Source organism: Neofelis nebulosa, chromosome 6 (assembly GCF_028018385.1).
Source record: "Neofelis nebulosa isolate mNeoNeb1 chromosome 6, mNeoNeb1.pri, whole genome shotgun sequence".
NCBI lineage: Eukaryota > Metazoa > Chordata > Mammalia > Carnivora > Felidae > Neofelis > Neofelis nebulosa.
Genome location: NC_080787.1, coordinates 101,818,900 through 101,840,771, shown reverse-complemented (window position 1 = coordinate 101,840,771; position 21,872 = coordinate 101,818,900). Strand labels below are relative to the sequence as shown.

Here is a 21,872-nt window from a genome sequence, read left to right as displayed (position 1 = left end):
GCTTGAACTCACAAACCTTGAGATCATGACCTGAGCCGAAATCAAGAGTCAGACACTTAACTGACTGAGCCACCCTGATGCCCCTGTCAATACCACTTCTTTTTAAAAAACATTTTTTTTTAATGTTTATTAATTTTGAGAGACACAAAGCATGAACAGGGGAAGGGCAGAGAGAGACACACACAGAATCTGAAGCAGGTTCCAGGCTCTGAGCTGTCAGCACAGAGCCCGAAGCAGGGCTTGAACCCCTGAACCGTCAGATCATGACCTGAGCCGAAGTCAGACACTCAACTGACTGAGCCAACCAGGCGCCTCACTGTCAATACCACTTCTTGAAGCACAGCTCTTACCTCATTTCCTTGCTCAAAAACATCCACTGCCTGTTAAATGTCAAAGCCAGTGTCCAATGCACCATCCAGCCCCATGTGACCAGTTCTGCATTACCTGACATTATTACTCCCCGCACATAGCCAGCCAAGGTGAACACATTCCTCCTCATTTCCCACACCCTTCCCACCTGGCCTGAAAATAACTGGTGTGTATAATGTTGACCATAGGGAAGGAACTATATCAAACTATCACAGAAAGAATAAACTATGTTCATCAGACTCCACTTACTTAGGAGAGAACTACTTCTACTAAGTAAAAGAAAACATTTTAGAAAGATTTTCAAGATGCCCCATTTAAAATGTGGTTAGGAACTTCTCATGCAATCTGGATCTGAGAGCTGAATCACGATTTGCAATTTTACAACATTTACCCAACTTCCCACCTTCGAACGAAACCTCAACATGAATTGAACGTACAGGTGAGCTGAAGAACAGATAAACTTTACCAATCTGGAACACACACTGCACCACGGCAAAAACGCTAATTAACCCTGCGGTGCTGAAAGTGGGTCAGCAGTTTGCCTAAGTGCTGAACCATACAAAATGGCAGGATCTGGGATGCTCGTGACTCAATACCCAGAATCTAAGTAGAGGAGCGTTTAAAAACCTGCAGGGATTATACTTGATGCCTCTGTTCATCTATCCATTCCATCAGCAGCCATCTCCTGAGCAACAACTATATGCTTCTGGACGTGGCTATCCCTCAAAAGCACCAGGCGAGGCTAGAATTTCACTGTGCTCTGTTCTGTTCTTAAGTCCGCAGACATAAGTCAGGCGTTTGGGTTCCGTGCTGAGCGGGGTAGAGCCAGTTCCACAAGGGCAAAGCAGCAGGAGCTGGAAAGAATGAACAAGCTAAGGGCTAACTGTGCTGCCCGCCCGGTCAGGGGTGCAGACCAAGGCCAAGGCTGAAAAAAGGAGCAAGCTCAGCCAAATGCTAGCAGTGGGAATGTGTCTGCAGAGGGGCTGGGAATACAGCCACAGGGCACGCTCCTGCCAGGCAGGAGGAAGAGGGTGAGCCAGGAGCCAAGTTACCATATAAAGGCTCCAGGGGAAGGGGTGGAGGCGCCTCCCTAACAAATCCTCACTGGCCCCAAAAAAGATGGAGGGGAGAGAGAGGTCACGTTATCTCTGGACTGCTGCATGGCTGTGGCTACATCACAGAGGAACAGCGAGAAAAATGGCAGATGTCTGTGCTCTCAGCCCATACCCTTCAGACATTCCAGGTCTCACTGTCAACACCACGATGCCTGAGCATTCCAAATCAGACAGTGCTCGCTGTGCGTACGTGGCCGAACATGATCGCTTACCCTAAAAGAAGTCTAAATGGAATGAGAGAGGCATGACTTTAAAAGCAGCACAAGCAAGGACATGTCGGGCAATTCCCAGACAGTGTTTTTGAAGGCTCTGATGAGGGTCCTGCCTCTGGATGTTCTGTTTTAAAAAAACAAAAACAAAAACAAAAACAACAATAACAAAAAAAAAAACACAAGAAATTGGCCATATCTCAAATGGAGAGAGTCAGATAGTCAGTTGCTCAACGGGCATGTGATGGGAATGTAGATAAAGGTTATTCTTTTTAGACCATGACCTCCGTAAAAAATTGCCCATCATACAAATCTCATTTGAGACATTTTACTGGATCCCTTGCCCAGTAGATATTTACAGAAGAAATGGGGAAAATCCCTTCATGTTCTTCCAAAAAACAAACCCAAGCATATTTTGGGGAGATGCTAAATGCAGCAATGGTGACGTCAGAGGCACCTCCTAGGGCAGGCCCTGATTTGCAAGGCTGATACTGACCCTGCTCATCCCTGCGTTACTAGGCCCATCTGTTTGTACATTTGGTTTGTACCAAACGTAGTTTACACCAGAGAGCATACAATATGTGCACATTTCTTAAATGAGATTTGTCATTTAATTGAATCTGGGTTACCATTTTTAATAGAGGCTTTACCTAATGCTAAAGTTTAGCTTTCAAACTGCATCGAGCTGACCGAAACGTTGTGCTTCGGTCTCCGTTTTTGTGTGTATGGGAACTGGAGTGATTAGTCGTACCATGGATTTTGGACCAATTAGCCTCCCAGACAGGAGCCAAAGAAGTTTCCCTTGTTCTCCCTGAGGAAGTCCTTTGTAAGAGCTGGGAGGGGTGGATTCCTTTTCTCTGAGACTGTTGATAAACCAGAAACCCTGGCTGGTAGCACACAGCCTTCAGACACAGGCCCACGTCACAGAAGTGCAAAGAGGGGTGGAAAAAACTGGGCCATCATTTGATTGTATATGCACTAATCTTCCTCAAATTTATCTGTTGCAAACTTACAAAATTTCAATATGGGTATATACTGAACTTTCTCAAAGCAGGACATCGGTAGGAATATTTGGTGATTATCTTAATAAAATTTGGGGATTATTTCACCAATTACGAATCAGCAACTCATGGTCTGTCTAGCTAACTGAGGTTAATGAGCCCTGCCTTTTGCAGGCCATTCTGAGGGTCCTGCAGGAGAAGATCTGAACTCACCTGAATGAATCTAAGTGGTTCATTCTGACCAGTGCCTGAAGCTTCATCAGTGTGATTGGCTGTGTTATCAAAGCATTATCAATGTTATCACTGGGTTTGGTCCCAGGACTAGTTTTTTTGTTTGTCTTGTTTTTTCCAGGACTACTTGTTTTGACACAAGTCTGGCAGAAAAAATTCATGGAAGAGTCTAATAAACCATCTCATTTTCTCTAGCTAAGAAAGGCTCCAGCTATTGGTGCAAAAAGCAGAAGACATGAGGCTTGGTCACTTGAGCGTCTGACTTTGGCTCAGGTCATGATCTCAAGGTTCATGAGTTACAGCCCCGTACCAGGCTTGCTGATGTCAGCTCAGAGCCTGCTTGGGATCCTCTGTCCCCTCTCTCTCTCTGCCCCTCCACCACTCATGCTCACTCTCTTTCTCAAAAATAAATAAAAACAGACTTCTTTTTCTTAATGTTTTATTTATTTTTGAGAGCGAGAGACAGAGTGTGAGTGGGGAGGGGCAGAGAGAGGGGGACACAGAATCCGAAGCAGGCTCCAGGCTCTGAGCTGTCAACACAGAGCAGAGCTTGAACCCATGAACTGTGAGATCATGACCTGAGCCGAAGTCTGACGCTTAACCGATGAGCCACCCAGGTGCCCCTTTTAGCTGATCCTTTTAACAAGTTTTATTATGAGGTTCCCCTACTAATTGCAAGCAAATAATTGCAAAAGGAAAGTAAAGACAAGTAAAGACTACCAAGGACAGAGTTAACAATCAATAGAAAGGGAAGAGAGAGAAATCTACAGAAAGGACAAAAACATTTAAAGAATCTCATCAGGGATGCCTGGGTGGCTCAGTCTGTTGAGTGTCTGACTTGGGCTCAGGTCACGATCTCACAGTTTGTGAGCCCTGCGTGGGGCTCGGTGCTGACAGCTCAGAGCCTAGAACCTGCTTCGGAGTCTGTGCCTCTCTCTCTCTCTCTGTCTGCCCCTCCCCCGCTCACCCTCTGTATCCCTCTCAAAAAAAAAAAAAAAAAAAAAAAGAATCTCATCAACAGACTCATGCTCGCACTATGGGACAAATAGCCTCTAGAGCAATAATTAATGTTTGTAATATTGACCTTTGGCATCAAGAAGAGATTAAATTATTCTTAGTGTCTTCTAAGAAAGCAAGGAAATATGTAATATATTTTAATATGATCTTCACTGCAATGATTAAAATAATTTAATAAATTATGCATTTCCTTGATGGTTCTGGAAACATGAACTGTACATAGTTTGCAAGGTGCTCTTCATTCTTCTTCTAACCAAAATAATTTTAATAGGAACACAAAATTATCATATAGATCAATAGAGAAAAAAGATGGCTTTGAAACACCAATTTTGCTTTATGAGAACTTTTGGTCCAAAGTGAAAAGTAGTTTGCTAAGAGCCACAGTAAAATTTTATGCAGATTAAACTTTAAGATATATAGTCCCTTACAGCACCAAAAGCATACCCTTAGCTGTGTTGACATCTCAAATGTCTTACATTGGCAAGATACCAGGATTTTTGTCTGTTTGTTAAACACGGCCATCATCCAAGCTATAATCAGAAAAACAAACGGTTATTTACTAGTAATGCTACAAAACAATAGGGCTATTTATCAGTACTGAACTGATGTGTATTCTTCCTTTTTAAAAATGTACAGGTTATGACATAACTTGAATTCAAGTTGTTAAACCAAAATGCATTCTTTAACCCTCATTTGAAAATTCTAGTGCAAGCAAAGATGCCTTCTCTGGTTATAGTTATCTAAATCATTCAAAATCAAAACACCAAAGCAAAAAAGAATAATGATGGTAAAATAAAATTACAATGAAAATCATAAAAGCACATTTACAAACAAAATCCATAACTAAACTTTTAAAGTATAAGATCTAAAAGAATTCTTTTAATGTAAAATATATTTCTGCCATTTTATTCTTTTACTTAAAAAGAAAACCAGGAATAGGAGTGCCTAAGCTTTTCACCAGATTAATTCACTTGCCCTAAGATTACAGTTATGATAATACATTATGCCAAGATGCTTATGGACAAATGCTTAATGGACACTTAACAGCAATGGAGAATCTTTCAGGTAGATTAATCAAATCATTCTTCACCTGACGTAGCAAATTCTTATACCTTGAAATCTTTCAAAGTATGTAATTTAGAAAAAATACAAAATATGTAGGTGAAAGCATTTGTAACCCAAATTCTCAGAATCAGAAACTCAAGTACGCATTTGTAAATCAGTGTTTAAAAGCCAAATAAAAATTACTAACACTTTAAGCAAGGTTTTACCATCTTTAAAATGTAGTAATAGTGTAATATGAGCATAGATAGATACTTCTCTGTCATCTGTATAACCAAAAAGAGACTAGTAACATTTTAATAAATTAGCTAATAATAGCATAAAATCTGACAAACTTAGTTATTCTCAGCAGAAGTACTTGGCTGGGTAAAAATAAATTCAGCGCTATTTGTGGAAACATGGGTTATATTTTGAGGTGGTTTTGAGATGGCCAATATAAACAAACACAAAAGCTTTATATTAAAATGTTCTTAGTATACATATAAATTATTTGGTTTAAAGCTGATGAAACTTAGTGTGCGATTCTGAAAGTTTACCATATTTGAAATATATATTGTGTTCATGTATCAAATATGTCACCAAACAGGTGATGTAACTGTAATCATTTATAAATCTGAATAAACTGCATTTAATGAATATTCAAAGACTCATAATAAAACTTAATGTCTGTACTATTATGATTATATTAAGGTGGAGTCATTTGTGACATCTTCCCTTTTTTAAATAGCTCTATATACTGTTACCCAATTCATTAAAACCAAATTATTTTCTTTCTAAAACTTTTTTAAACGTTCATTTATTTATTTTGAGAGACAGAGTGAGAGAGAGTAAGCAGGGGAGGGGCAGGGAGAGGGGAGAGAATTCCAAGCAGGCTCTGGGCTGCTAGCACAGAGCCTGATGCAGAGTTCGATCTGACGAATTGTGAGATCATGACCTGCACTGAAATCAAGAACCAGACGCTCAACAACTAAGTCACCCAGGCGCCTCTGTTTTCTTTCTAATATTTACGTTTGTTTGGAATGATTCATCTTCTAAATACTAAAGTGTCAAAGAATTAGAGAATTTCCAGTCTAGAAGAATCTTTAGAGTATACCCGTGCAGGGGATCCCAAACTGTGCTTTGCATCAGAAGTCCCCGTGGTTCTCAGTCAAGTGCGGATGGCCAGGCCCCTACCCACCCACTCAGCAAGCCTGGGACTGGGCCTGCAAATAACTCCCATCCCACCCCAGGATGACTCTCGTCTAAGTGTCCAGGGATCACTGGCAGCAACAACACTGTGCACCCATCCTCTTCCCTAAACCAGGGATCCTACCACATCAACATCCCATGGTAGCCATTTCTCCCTCCAACTAGTCTCTCCTCAACTCCTACAGATAACTCTGACTCCTGGGGCTGCCCATTACACATCAAATGGAAGCTTCTGATAGAAACCTGTATGTTCAAAACATAAGGTCATTTAACATGGGCTTATACAAATACACCAACGCAAAGACAAACTGAAGAATTAAATACATAAAGAACTGACCTGTTTCTTCTGGTATTTGTTTATCACTTTCAAAAACAAGGCATAACATCTGGAACAGTTGGCCAAGGCTGCACAGCAGTCATGGTAAGAAGTAAGTTTGCTGCAGAAATGCCAAATGGGAAAATAAAAATAAACTTTGGTTTTTTTGTTTTGTTTTGTTTTGGTTTCCAGAAAGCTCAAATACACATAGGGTTACTTTATTTTTTTTTTAAATATAGTTTATTGTGAAATTGGCTTTCATACAACACCCAGTGCTCATGCCAACAAGTGCCCTCCTCAAAGCCCATCACCCACTTTCCCCTCTCCCCCATCCCCAACAACCTTCAATTTGTTCTCTGTATTTAAGAGTCTCTTATGGTTTGCCTCCCTCCCTCTCTGTTTGTAACTATTTTTTTCCCCTTCCCTTCCCCCATGGTCTTCTGTTAAGTTTCTCAAGACCCACACATGAGTGAAAACATATGATATCTATCTTTCTCTGCCTAACTTATTTCACTTAGCATAATACCCTCCAGTTCCAACCATGTTGCTGCAAAATGGCAGGATTTCATTCTTTCTCACTGCCAATATTCCATTGTATATATAAACCACATCTTCTTTACCCATTCATCAGTTGATGAATATTTAGGCTCTTTCCATAATTTGGCTATTGTTCAAAGTGCTGCTATAAACATTGGGGTACATGTGCCCGATGCATCAGCACTCCGGTATCCCTTGGGTAAATTCCTAGTAGTGCTATAGATTTTTATAGATTCCTATAAAAAATAGAACTTTTTGAAACTAACCCAAGAGGAAATATGGCTGGATATATAGCCACTAAAGAAAGTGAATCTGTGGTCAATGATACACACAAATCTTGCACTTTCCAAGCAAGTCCTACAAACTTTTCAAGAAAGAGTTAAGTTCAATTTTCAGGAATTCTTCGATAATAGAGAAAAAGTGGGAACACTTCCCAACTCATTTTATGAGACTGGTATAAACTTGCCACTAAAACCAAACAAGGACAATGCAAAAGGAAAAGTACAAGGTTTATCTAACGCATAGATGAAAAATCCTAAACAAGATATTAGTCAATTCAACCTAGCAATGTATAGCAGCTTAACGTCAGACAACCTATTAATCTGTAATCTACTATATTAATGAATTTAGAAAAGAAAATCTACATAATCAAAATAGATACTAGGTAAGCATTCAAGAAAATCTAACATCCATTAGTGCAAGAAAATTCTTCCTTAACCTTCTGAAGGGTATCTACAAAAACCTGCAGTAAATATTATTTTTAACTGGTAAAACCACAAAAATATTTCTTTCAAATATTTTCTTTCAAATATTTCTCTGCAGGAGTAGGGCAGCAGGTTCAACACTCTTACAACTTTGTATGGGACATCCTGAGTGATACAATTAGAAAGAGGTGGGGACAGCAGGGAAGAGTTGTAATGATGGGGAAAAACCCCCGAAACTATTCTTATTTGCAGACAAATTGCATACAAAATCCAAGACAATCTATAGACTAATGCTTAGATGTAAATTTCATTAAGATTCCTGGATTAAAATTAATAAGCAAATATTAAATACTATTTATGTACACCAGCAACAGCCTATTAGGAAATATTTTATATACATATTTTATAGTCAGCATGTGCTATTACATTAGTTTCGGGTCTCCAACACAGTGATTTGACAATTCCATACATTATAACATATTCACCATGATAAGCGTAGTCACCATCTGTCACCACACAAAGTTATTACAATATTACTGACTGTATTCCCTATGCTGTATTTTCTTCCCCATGACTTATTTATTTTATAAGTAGAAGTTTGTACCTCTTAGTCCCCTTAAAAATATGTTCAGAGATTGCATTCATAATTGCAGCAAAAGCCATGAAGAAATAAATCTGACAAAAGATGTGCAAAATCTTTTTGGAGAAAAAAATAAAATTTTATGGAAAAATATAAAAGAAGACATCATAAATGTTTATTGGTGGAAGACTCAGTATCATAAAGGTGTCAATTCTCCACTCCTGCATCCCAATTGCTCTACATACTCAGTGCTGTTCTATGAAAAATGCTAAAGTTCCTATCCCAGACCTTAGCTGATTCTCCAGTTCATGAGAAAGAGGACTTGAGTTCATGAGAAAGAGAATTTGGACCTTAAAGGAGAAAAGAGCCAAAGGACTCATCTTACCTTATAGCAAGACTTAAATCTATAACACTGGAAACTGTGTGGTACTGGTCTGAGGATGGACCAAACAAAGTGCCTAGAAACAGACCTACAAGTATAAGGAAACTTGCTTGTGTTTAACTAACTAGGCATTTAGAATCAGTGCAAAAACAAAATGCCATGTTCAATAAAAAGTGCTGGGACAACCGACTATCCACGTGGAAAAAAAATGAAAATCGGATCCCTACATGCCACCATGTATAAACACAAAATTTATGATTTTACAGGCAGGAAAGCACAGTGCTGAAAATCAAATCTGGACTCATCCTCATACTGTGGTCAATTACCAATTCAGTGTTCGGGAAATTTTCTATTTTGCTAAACAATTACAGTGAAGTTCAAGAAATGCCCAGGTCTCTTGAGAAGGATAATTATGTTAAGACATTGGCTCAAGGAGCAGTGAGGGAGGAAATATAATAATTTAAAGACTGTTCTGAAATTAAACATCTTGCTTTAAAGCAACCTGGATTCAGATGGTCATCACTCCTGGAGTGAAGTGTGAGCATGATTAGTGAATGTGTGAGCCAAAGTTCAGTCAAACAACTGAAATAAAATAACCTTCTCTTACAAATCAGGTCAGATGAGACTTTGTAAGCAATGTTCCCCTTTTTGAGTTAAAACCCTTAAGTACCGTTTCCAAGTGTACTAGAAAGTTTACCATGTTTTGTGATATAGCTATTTATCTCCAATAAGCTAAGAGGAATTTTTTTTGTGTAAAAACCCTAGGATAACTCCTGACTCACCAAAGAACTAAGGTGACTTACAATGGATGAATTTAGAATTGCATTAGAAAACCATATGAAATGGAGTCATCAGTTTAAATCATTTTTTTTGAACTTAGGCCATTAGATTTACTTTATTTTTTTTAGGTGAAGTAAGAAGCAAAATAGGATTCCTTGCCAGCCACACACACACGAATATTAAAGATACCGCCCCCCCCCCCCCCAAATTTAAGCCTTAGCATTTGTGTAAGGCTGCTTTGTTTTCCTAGTCCACCTACCTGAATATTCTGGCAATATTGGTGCAGACATCCTTGTCAGCCATGTACTGTCCCATCACCGCGCAGAGCTGGGGGAGGGCACTGATGCTTAGCAACTTACTTCTTGCTGGTGGTGAATCAACCAAGTTTCTCAGTGTAGCAGTCATCTGGGATAAAAGCACATTTGCGCCATTTTGTTTTTAATTGGAAAATACAGCAATACTGATCAGTACAACACGATTCATCCTACAAGCTTCATTAAATCGGTAGCAAAACCAAGCCCCTTTTAAGCATCTCCTACCAGAGAACATGGGCCTAAGGACAAGTAGCATGAAATGGAAAAAAAAAAAAAATGGATACAAAGAGAGCCTACTTTGGTTCAAAGGTGAAGAATGAGAAATTCATGTTAATAAGCAATTATTATACCAAAACCCTAGGGTTAAATAGATCATCATCCGGGTTTGTTAGCTGTCCATAATAAGACTTTCACTTCACACTGAGACATGCGACATCAGTTCCACAGATTAGAAATCTCATTTCCAGGGGCATCTGGGTGGTTCAGTCGGTCAAACGTCTGATTCCCACTCAGGTCATGATCCCACGGTGTGATTTTGAGCCCCGTATTGGACCCCACTAGCAGTGGGGAGCCTGCTTGGGATTCTTTGTCTCTCTCTCTCTGTCCCTCCCCCACTGACATGCACACACGTGCATGCACACTCTCTCTCAAAACAAATAAACTTTTTGAAAAATATTAAAAAAAGAAACCTCTCAGTCCATAGTCTTTTTTTTTTAATATTTATTTATTTCTGAGACAGAGACGGAGCATGAGTGGGGGAGGGGCAGAGAGAGAGGGAGACACAGAATCCAAATGAGACTCCAGGCTCTGAGCTGTCAGCACAGAGCGCGACGCGGGGCTTGAACTCATAGACCGCAAGATCATGACCTGAGCCAAAGTCAGACTCTCAACTGACTGAACCACCCAGGTGCCCCTCAGTCCATAGTCTTAAGAGTAGCATCAAATATTGCTGTGACCAAAGGATATTTAAGACTGTTAGTTTCATTCTCTTCCAAGAGACATGTATTTATTTCTTGCATATTCATCTTATTTTATAAAAAATGTTTAGGAGAGCTATCTTTGTCTAAAAGTGAAGAAGAGAATAATTTAGTAAATCCAATTTAGTAAAGTTTAGTAAAATTAATGCTGCTGTTACCTAATACCTAATACCTAATACCTAATTAATGCTGCTGTTTATTTTTTAAGTCTCTCCTTTTCAATTTAAATTTTAGTTAGTTAATATACAGAGCAATATTGGTTTCAGAAGTAGAATTCAGTGCTTTTTCACTTACATACAACACCCAGTGCTCATCATAACAAGTGCCCTCCTTAATACCCATCACCCATCTAGCCCATCTCCCCCAATCCTCCATCAACCCTCAGTTTGTTCTCTATCATTAAGACTCTCTGGTGGTTTCCCCTTCTTCTCTCCCCCCCTTCCCATATGCTTACCTGTTTTGTTTCTTAAATTTCACACATGAGTAAAAATCATGTGGCATTTGTCTTTCTCTGATTAACTTATTTTGCTTAGCATAATACATTCTAGCTCCATCCACGTCATTGCAAATGGCAAGATTTCATTCTTTTTTTATGGCTAATATTCCATTGTTTATATATGCCACATCTTCTTTATCCGTTCATCAGTCAATGAACATTTGGGCTCTCTCCACAGTTTGGCTACGGTTGAAAATGCTGCTATAAACACTGGGGTGCATGTACCCCTTCAAATCTGTATTTTTGTATTCTTTGGGTAAATACCTAATAGTACAAATGCTGGGTCATAGAGTAGTTCTATTCTTAGTTTTTTGAGGAAGTTCCATAATGTTTTCCAGAGTGGCTGCTCTAGTTTGCATTCCCACCGATAGTGCAAGAGGGTTCCCCTTTCTCCACATCCTCGCCAACACCTATTGTTCCTTGTGTTAATTTTAGCCATTCTGACAGGTGTGAGGTGGTATCATGGTTTTGATTTGTATTTCCCTGATGATGAGTGATCTTGAGCATCTTTTCATGTGTCTGTTAGCCATCTGGATGTCTTCTTTGAAAAGTGTCTATTCAGGGCTTCTGCTCATTTCTTAACTGGGTTGTTTGTCTTTTGGGTGTTGACTTTGATACTTTTTTATAGATTTTGGATATGAACCCATTATCGGATATGTTGTTTGCAAACATCTCCTCCCCTTCCTTAGGCTGCCTTTTAGTTTTGTTGGTTGTTTCTTTCACTGTGCAGAGGCTTTGTATCTTAACGAGGTCCCAATAATTCATGTTTGCTTTCATTTTCCCTTGATTTCGGTGATGTGTCTAGTAAGAAGATGCTGTGACCAAGATCAAAGAAGTTGCTGCCTGTGTTCTCCTCTAGGATTTTGATGCAGTGTGATCTTTCCTCATGGAACAGTACAGACAGGCTCTTAGTTAACAAGAGTCAGCTCAGGATTTGGATGCCTGGTCAAATCCCAGCCCCACCACTCACTAGCTTTGGTTAGTTTGTGAACCTTCTGGGGAACATTTTTCTCATCGATAAAGTGGGGACGGTGATAATTGCCCTAGAGTTGTGAGGATTCAATGAGACAAGATGTGTGAAGGGCATTACCAATGCCCATCACCAAACAGGAGTTCCAACATCGTGTGTCCCATTCCCACATTTTCTGTGGGACTTCACACCCAAAATACAGAAGAGAGATACCTGTCCTTAGAGTCAAATGGTAGAGACTCAAGTCCCAAATCTCTTTCTAGTTATGTGACTGAGGCACCCACTCATTGCACAACTTCCCCATCCTTTCATCTGTGAAAAGGGGTTCCTAATCCCTGCTCACCTCTTGGGGTGGTTGTGTGTATAAAATGGAAACATGGGACAATGTTTTTGTGCATTGTAAAGCATTATGTAAATATAAGGCTTCATTATAGCCATAAATAAACTTTAAAAACAATTATTAAGGTACATATCTTTGATTAGTTTTCCTTTGTAGCAACAGCAACAAAAAGATTTCGTTAAAATATAACTACCTTGAAATCAGAGAAAATAAAAATAATGCTTCAAGTAAATGTGTTCAAGTCTTTTGAAGTCAATTCAATTACACAGCAATTCAGTAAAGTATTCCCTGAAAGCTTCAGCATCCAAAACATTGGAGGGGAAAACAAACCACTTGAGCATTCCACTTCACCGTGGATCTATACAATATAGTCTCCTAAGCTAAGGAATGGTCTTGTGTGAAGGCTAAAAAATCATTCTAGGCTTTCCAGGCCATCACCACCATAAAATGGAAAATTCTCATCATCAGACCCTGGCTCTATCTGTTCTCCTTCTCCAGAGACAGCCCAGGCACTCACTCAAGCACCGCTGTTTACATCAACCCGAGGAATGACTCACAAGCTTTCCCAACTCAGAGTCCAAAGAGCTCAGATGCTCATGTGAATCCTGACCTGAAGCCAGGCCATCAGACGCCAGGGAACATGCATTCTAATCATCATGCACAAAAACATGTCCTCTTCCCTGGTCCCTAGGGCTTCACGGATTGGGCACCTTGATCTACTGCCATCCTCTTGTTCCCCACATCCAGCCTCTGGCAAGGGATGCCGTCAGCAAAAGGAACAGTTTTCTTAGGAGCTTTTATTTTCTTGTTTCGGCCTCAGTTTTTCCCTCTCTCGGCCATTTTTCTTACCTCATTATAAAAAGTTAAAACAGCTCAAGGTTCTTCTACTCCCAAACGCAGCTTTGATTCAGTGGCCCAAGTCAAGAATGGAGGCAAACGTTTACATGTGACATGACCTCTCCATGTACTGCAGTGTCACATTGTGGGGAGTGTGCAGAGCTGAGTGAGATGTGACATCAAGTATTGCCAGGTGTGTTAGCTGTGATGCTGGTAGAATAACTTAAGTGCAACATGAGCCACATACTTGAAAAATACACAGTAACACCTCAATCTATGCCACTACCGTCAACCTGGTTGTTCAAGCCCCAACCTCAATGACATCCCAGAACCATGTCTTTCTGCTTTCTGTCACCACAAGCCCTACTAGCTTTTTGTCCACTTCTCCTGGGATAAGATTCCATCTTCAGACCATGGTCTACAAGGCCCTGTATGATCTGACTCTCACTAACCCCTCAAACTTCGTCTCCTACCTTACACCCCCCACAAGCTGTTTAATGTTAGGTTATTTAGTATTATGTTTTATTGTCTGTCCACTCCTCTATACTCGAAGCTTTAGTGAGGGCCTATGCACGGTCTTTTCATCATTGTGCCCCTATGCCCAAATCCAGTGCCTGGCACACAGTGGGTCCTCAATAAACATTTGTGGATGGAATGACCGAATGGGTGAATACCTATGAAGGAAAGACTGGGATAAATAGAAAGGTTAGGATATCAGAAAGCCATGAATTAATCAGACAATATCTCTGAAGTAGATATTAAGGTGATTTTAAAGGAGCAGAGGAATAAAAAATAACGGATGAAAGAAAAATGGACTTCCTGGAGGGGGCCCAGTTCTCTGTGCATTCTCTATTCCATCTTATTGATTATAGCAGCTCCTTTCTAGGCGCTAAACTCTTCCCCCTTCACACCTAAGGGTCACCTGTTCTTCCTCTTCTTTCCACCACCGGGATTGCTGGTTCCATTTAAGCCTGTGTCACCTCCTTCCCAAACTCTACAGACCTCTCAACAGGCTCTTTCCAACCTCTCCCCTGCCTTGTTCATCTCTCCACATGACTCCCTGTGGCCACAGGAAGCATCTCAAACTCTAGCCTTCCCTGTTCAAAGGCCTCCTCTGACTTCTGCTGGCCTATCGGGCACAATGCACACCTTAAGGGTGCTCACTCTTCACAGTGTAGTTCACGCCTCCGAGCTCACCTCTTGTCCCCCTTCCTCTTTTCAAATGCTGTACCACACTCACATCCTTTGACAAGTCCAGAATGGTCTCTTCAATCCCTTTCCCACCTCTTCTCCAGCTGCCCATCCCCTGGACCAGCTCAGGGTTGCTTTTCTGTGGAAAACTTTTCTGTGCAGACTTTTCGGCACCTGGTCACGATCTCCTCTAGGCTAACAGACCATCCTGTTCATGCCTGTACCATGCCCAGCACAGAAGCAAAGCCACGGTTTCATGCACCCTCTCTCCCACTGTGAGCTCCTTTGTATACAAATGGTTTCTTATTCTTCTTTCTACTATGAAGATAGTAAATAAAAAGCCCACAAAAAGCTGGCAGGATGAAGCACAGAAGAAGGGGATAAAAAGGAGATGAGGAGGAGAAAGAAGAAAAGGAGGACAAGGAGCTGAAGGGACAAGGGAGCAGAAAAGGAGGACCTTCCCCTTTAAGAAGACTCTGGCAAAAAAAGTGCAGGGGATTAACAGAGGCCTGGTGGTAAACCGGAGCTCAAAGCCCTGAGGGCTGCAGATCGGGAGGAGGTCACCAGGGGGAGGAAGCAAGGCAGGCCGCCCATTTTGAGAGGCTGGCAGGGAGCCACCAATCTCACTGCTGCGTGGGGGTGGGGCTGACCACCGAGCACAGACAAGGGGCTGTTTCTGGGAAAAATGTAAAAGATCAGTGGGAGGAGAGTCTAGTTAAATACTGCCGTGACAGTTAAAGGCAAATTTCTAGTCAACCCACTTAACTCTCAGCCTTGCTCCAACTTTTAACAGAGATATATTTGCAGAAATCACTAATGAGTTTTCCATCCCCCCTGGAAAGCCCACCCAATGGGCCTGTCCCTAAAACAGGAGTTCACCAAAGTCCAAGCTTTACGCTCGTGGAAGTGTATCCATCTCTTACCTTTCCATTGTAATTTATATTGTTCCTAACCCTAGTTATGTACTTTTCTGTTTTATTTTGGGATATAAAAAAGAAGCGCAAGTGACATGGTTACACAGATGCCTGTTGAGCTTCTAAAGGAGCAGTTCCCAGGTGTCATCTCACAAAGAAATAGCAAACCAAAGAACATGAGTTTCGATTCTTTTTTTCCTGTCTCCTAACAGTGCAACTGCATGGGGGCAGCGAGGCAAGCAGTGGGAAGAAGAAAAAGGAGAAGAATATAGAACTGATCATCTCCCAAGATGATTAATAAGAATTTAGTCATCCTTGCTTATCAGTAGTGGTTAGATGATGTCTGAGGCATCGCCCACATTTTTGGTATATATCAAGAAAGAAACATTCTGGTGTGATTCCCGTTACTAATTTACTCCTGAAAAATGACAGAGCTACACTCTACAACTTTATGGTGCTCATTTTTTCTGAGGCAGCTTCTTCTCTCCAGTTTCCCCAAATTTCTTGATCATAAGAGGTACTGGGCCTCACCCTCCATCAGAATCTCCAAGAAAATGCCTGATGGCTTTGGCAAAGCTGTCCTATCTAGCACTGAACGTTCTCACTGTGTAGTCAACACTGGGAGACGCATTTTATTTTATTTTTTTAATTTTTTAAAAATGTTTATTTATTTTTGAGACAGAGAGAGACAGAGCATGAGTGGGGGAGGGGCAGAGAGAGGGGGAGACACAGAATCCAAAGCAGGCTCCAGGCTTTCAGCTGTCAGCACAGAGCCCAACGTGGGGCTTGAACTCACAAACCGTGAGATCATGACCTGAGCCGGAGCTGGACGCCTAACCAACTGAGCCACCCAGGCGCCCCATGGGAGACGCATTTTAAAGGGAAAGATTACGTGGAGAAGTGATGAGATGATTCATGAAGCTTTTATAATTTATAAACAGCATTTTAGTACAGTAAAATTAGAATTCAAAAGCACCTATTTTTTTCAAATAGGCACTTTTTCATTATAGGCACTTAATTATCAATTTCAAATTATGTTCTCAACTATTAATTGAAATACTTCAGCAAACATAAGAAATCATTGTCTTAAAATATGAGGCCTTCCTGATTTACATCACAGGATTTAAGAATGACAGCACAGGGCACCTGGGTGGCTCAGTCGGTTCAGCGTCCGACTTTGGCTCAGGTCATGATCTCACGGTTTGTGAGTTCGAGCCCCACGTCAGCCCCTGGGCTGACAGCTCAGAGCCTGGAGCCTGCTTTGGATTCTGTGTCTCCCTCTCTCTCTGCCCCTCCCCTACTTACGCTCTGTCTCTCTCTCTCAAAAATGAATAAACATTAAAAAAAATAATTAAAAGAATGACAGCATAGGCCCAGCAGCTGGGGCCTCATTCCTGCAGCCTCTCCTGCAGGGGCAAGGGGCAGGGGGGCACATGGCAGGGTGGGCTGTTTGGTTGACTTGAGCCTCTATGTACTGTGCATTTCCAGAGAGGACAGCCTTCTCTCTTCCCTTTGGACCTTCGTCCATCAGAATCCTCAGCCCCCAGGGGACTCATCAGCCTCTGCCCTAGAAGGCATTCCACCCTGAGGACTGCTCCAGAGCAGAAGGGCTTGCAGATCACAGTCCACCACAGAACTCCCGTTGCGGTGCAGCAGAAGTTCAACAGGCTTTTTGGCTGGCCCTGGAACTTCACCATCAATCATGGTATTGTTCCTTGGAGAAACACTTTTCCCTATTTCAAAAAAACCAGGTTTCAAAGAAACCTTTTGAACACAACACAACTGAAGACTGCACCATTAATTTGAAAATTATTATGTTTCCTCTACCAAAATCGGCATCAAGATTCAGTTTTAGTTATTTTTCTATATTGAATGCTATCGTGGAAAGAATTTGAGCAGCTTACTTTATGGTTTTTAAATCTATCCTGCGAACGTGATCTCATTTGCTTCCTACACCAGCCCCCTAAGGCAGACAGGAAAGGTATTATGAGCCCCACTTTTCAGATGAGAAAACTGAGGCTCAGAAAGTCCACCGGCTACCAGGTAGGTGAACATCCTAAGCTCTGACTCCTTGTTTGTTGTCTCCCCCTCTCCTTTTGGCTATCTCTGAAAGCATTCATTTTATTTCTCAATCACCTGGAATATCCATAACCAAAATCCCTCGAGCTTTATCTCGACTTAACTGCCAACTGCAAAATGGTTCACTTCCCGCTGATGATGTGAAAGAATAAACACAGCCGCCAGAGACCACAGACAGTGTAAAATGATTTAAGAGCCAAAGCCACACCATTTTCCAACCTCAGCAAAACCATCTCCCTCTATTAATAAAGGCACACTCATTTTTTGGATGTGTGCCCAATTGCGACCACAATATATGCCTAAACCAGAGCCTCTGTGGTAACCCAAGAAGTTTCATACTGTCTCATATATGATTAATACAGTTCTGGCTGAGATGAGAGGAATCAATGATGCCACCTACACATGAAACCACTAGCACCCAAATTCCCAAGCGTTTTATTGGAGTTAAGATACATGCACATGAAAGTGATAATAATTCATAATCCTTGATACTGCTTGGTGCCTGGCTATGGAGCCCACTTGGCACATTCCTATCATGGGTGTCCTACTTCAGCAGGAAGTGGTTCCATCCTCCTCAGACACCCAATGCCTTACTCAGAGACTAACACTCGCCCGTGTTCGTGATTGTTTCTCCATTTACTGTCTCTATGTCAGTTACTTTGGTAAAATGAGGAGGTAGCTGATTCTGCTAGTTGCAGCTATTACATGTAACAGCATACTTGAAATTTTGAATGTTGTATAAACTATGCAGTATGTCAATATGGTAAAATGAGGAAAATGAATCGGAAAAAGATAATGTAATACCAAGAACTACCAAGTAATAACACCAATTTTCCTAATCACATGTTGAAGTTAGTGACATTTCTTTTTTTTTTTTTTTAATTTTTTTTTTTAACGTTTATTTATTTTTGAGACAGAGAGAGACAGAGCATGAACAGGGGAGGAGCAGAGAGAGAGGGAGACACAGAATCTGAAACAGGCTCCCGGCTCTGAGCTGTCAGCACAGAGCCCGATGCGGGGCTCGAACTCACGGACTGTGAGATCATGACCTGAGCCGAAGTCGGACGCTTAACCGACCGAGCCACCCAGGCGCCCCTAGTGACATTTCTTTATTGCCAGAACTGATATGTCTACAATGAAGAGATGAGGCTGAGCAGGTATGACAGTAATTAAGAAGCAAATGTCAGATGCCTGGGTGGCTCCGTCGGTTAAGCACTGGACTTCGGTTCAGGTTATGATCTCATGGTTCGTGGGTTTGAGCCCCTCGTCAGGCTCTGTGCTGACAGCTCAGAGCCTGGAGCCTGCTTCGGATTCTGTGTCTCCCTCTCTCTGCCCCTCGCTCACTCCCACTCTGTCTTTCTGTCTCAAAAGTAAATCATCATTAAAAAAAATTTTTTTAAGGGGTGCCTGGGTAGCTCAGTTGATTAAGTGACAGGCTTAGGCTCAGGTCATGATCTCACAGCCCGTGGGTTCGAGCCCCAGGTCGGACTCTGTGCTGACAGCTTACAGCCTGAAGCCTGCTTTGGATTCTGTGTCTCCCTCTCTCTCTGCCCCTTCCCCACTGAAACTCTTTCTCTGTCTTTCTCTCAAAAATAAGTAAACATTAAAAAAAAATTTTTTTTTAAAGAAATAAATATTTCTTCCCAGAAACAGTAGGCATAGGAATATTTATTTCCCACTCTTGATGTTCCTTCCTTGTGAAGAGATACTCTCTAGCATAATACTCCTGACCCGTCTCCATCCCTTACTTCCTGACTAGGGAGCACAGGATGCTCTCCTCTGCTCCTTCTGAGGCAGATACAGCTTGTGATGGTCTAATTCAGGGATTCAGGTTGAGAATGTATGTCTGCCTCACCTATAAATTACAAGTTCCAACCATGATGATAACTTTCTCCCCATCCCCATCTGCCTTAGTTTTTCTCTTATTTCTAGGTTCAAACCCAAGACACTACATTACATGTCTGGGGTCTCTGAGTCTCCTCAAATCTTTTTACTTGTTTTATTTATTTTTTTAATGTTTATTTATTTTTGAGAGACAGAGAGACAGAATATGAGTCAGGGAGGGGCAGAGAGAGGGAGACACAGAATCTGAAGCAGGCTCCAGGCTCTGAGCTGTCAGCGCAGAGCCCGACGCAGGGCTCAAACTCACAAGCCATGAGATCGTGACCTGAGCTGAAGTCGGACGCTTAACCCGACTGAGCCACCCAGGCACCCCTCCCCAAATCTTTAGATATGCTAATCCCTGGAGAATCTGAGGTGAGCAAGAGTTACCTATTCATAGGTCTTTCCCAAGAAAGGGAGGAGAAGTGAAGAGGAAGGGCCAGGGCTATGACTGCCACCCCCCCATGCCAGTTGGCTGATTAGGTTTCTTAGTTATACTGGGTATTCCTTATAGGAAAGAAGCCTCCTAAGTAGCAAATGCTGGTCCCCTCTCCACTAACAAATACATCATTACAAAATTAGCAAGCCTAGTGGCCAATACCAAAGATTGTGACAAAAAAAGTTTCATTTCATCTCAAAAACAATATACTGAGAAGCAAATTGAGCCAGAAATAGTACTCTAGTTAACTGTACTATACAATTCAGTTTCCTGGTTTTCATAATGTACGATAGTTATGTAAAATGTCACCACTGGGAGAAGCTGGGTGAGGGGTACACAGGACTCCTCTGTACTATTTTTGCAACATCTTGTGAACCTATATTTGGTTCAAAATAAAAGTTAAAGAAAACAAGCCAGACACAAAAAAGCACACACCGTATATTCCATTTTTGTTAAATTCTAGAATAGGTAGAGCTCATCTATGGTGAAAGACATCAGAAAAATGGTTCCCTTTATGAGTAGGAGAATGGGAATTAACTGGGAAGCGGTGGGAGGAAATTTCTGAGGTGATAGAAATCTTCTGAATTTTGACAGGGGTGTGGATTACATGGCTGTATGCTTTTTTTTTTTCAATATATGAAGTTTATTGTCAAATTGGTTTCCATACAACACCCAGTGCTCATCCCAAAAGGTGCCCTCCTCAATACCCATCACCCACCCTCCCCTCCCTCCCACCCCCCTGTATGCTTTTGACTCATCAAACATCAGGGGAGGGGAAGGGGAAAAAGTTATAAACAGAGAAGGAAGGAGGCAAACCATAAGAGACTCTTAAAAACAGAGAATAAATTAAGGGTTGATGGGGGGTGGGGTAGAGGGGAAAGTGGGTGATGGGCATTAAGGAGGGCACTTGTTGGGATGAGCACTGGGTGTTGTATGGAAGCCAGTTTGACAAGAAATTATATATAAAAAAACTCATCAAACATATAAGATCTGAGCATTTCATTGGATCGTAAATTATATGCCTCAATTAAAACAATAAGAAAATAAATGACCTCATTTGCCTCTTCCTACTCAAACAAAACCTTTAAAAAAGATGCTTTAAAAATATTTCTGCTTAATCATCAAATCTCCAAGAAAATTATAAGAATTTAAGAAATATAATCATGGGAATATTTGCTCTCATTTTATAGGTATGCAGTTTATTTCCTCCAATAACCAGAACAAGGTTCCATCAGGTGGAAGTTATTGCCTTGGTTCTGATTTTATGGTCTGAGAGGGAGATTTCCCATAGGCAGGGTAAGCCACAGAAAGGGAGTTAACATACTTTCCTAGTTAAGTGTGCATACTCATAATAATTAACTACCTAAATACATCTTAAAATGACTAAATATAACTAACACGAGATTTAAAGGACCCCAAGCAAGATTTACAGGTACAGTTGTTAATTACTAACATAATGTAAATCACCGCTTCACTGAATCTCCAGCCTTCAGTCAAAGGCATCACTTAAATTCCCTAAATCCTTGAAGCAGAGAATAGTGGACTCTGAGAATTTGGGGTCCGTGAAGTACCCAGAATCCTACGTTGCCAATATAGCACCCCCTTCCAGATTTTAGTTTCTATTCAGCACGGTTCTCCACAGAGCTTGTCAAAGACGGAAGAACATAAAAAGATCCAAGATGTGAAATCTACTTCTATCATCTTAATTTCTTGCGATTAATTTTTTTTTTCTCATCAGAAGAAATTGCTATTCAATTAAAACTTCAGGTTTTCGAAACTCTGATTTTATTTTATTTAATAAATTTCTGCTGAGTACCAACTATGTGCCATATCCTATTCTAGTGCTTTGATTAGCTCATTAATTTTCCCAACTACACGTTATGCTGGTCCTTTAAACACGAGGAAAGTGGGGCTCAGAGGCTGAGAAGCGCTGCTAGGGTCAG

At 41.1% G+C, this 21,872-nt stretch overlaps 1 protein-coding gene across 5 annotated transcripts in view; it reads right to left on the bottom strand.

Moving 5' to 3' along the window:
* Window positions 1-21,872, bottom strand: part of ARMC2 (armadillo repeat containing 2) — a 135,054-nt gene that overhangs the window by 51,664 nt on the left and 61,518 nt on the right. For all 5 annotated transcript variants that reach the window (XR_009263195.1, XM_058734904.1, XM_058734902.1 and 2 more), the window contains 2 exons: window positions 9,751-9,896; window positions 6,530-6,629 (listed from right to left, as the gene is read on the bottom strand). Coding sequence is in view for 4 of the 5 variants with exons in the window: in XM_058734904.1 (XP_058590887.1) it covers window positions 6,530-6,629; window positions 9,751-9,896 (246 nt within the window). In the remaining variant the exon portion in view is untranslated. The remainder of the gene's footprint in view (window positions 1-6,529; window positions 6,630-9,750; window positions 9,897-21,872) is intronic.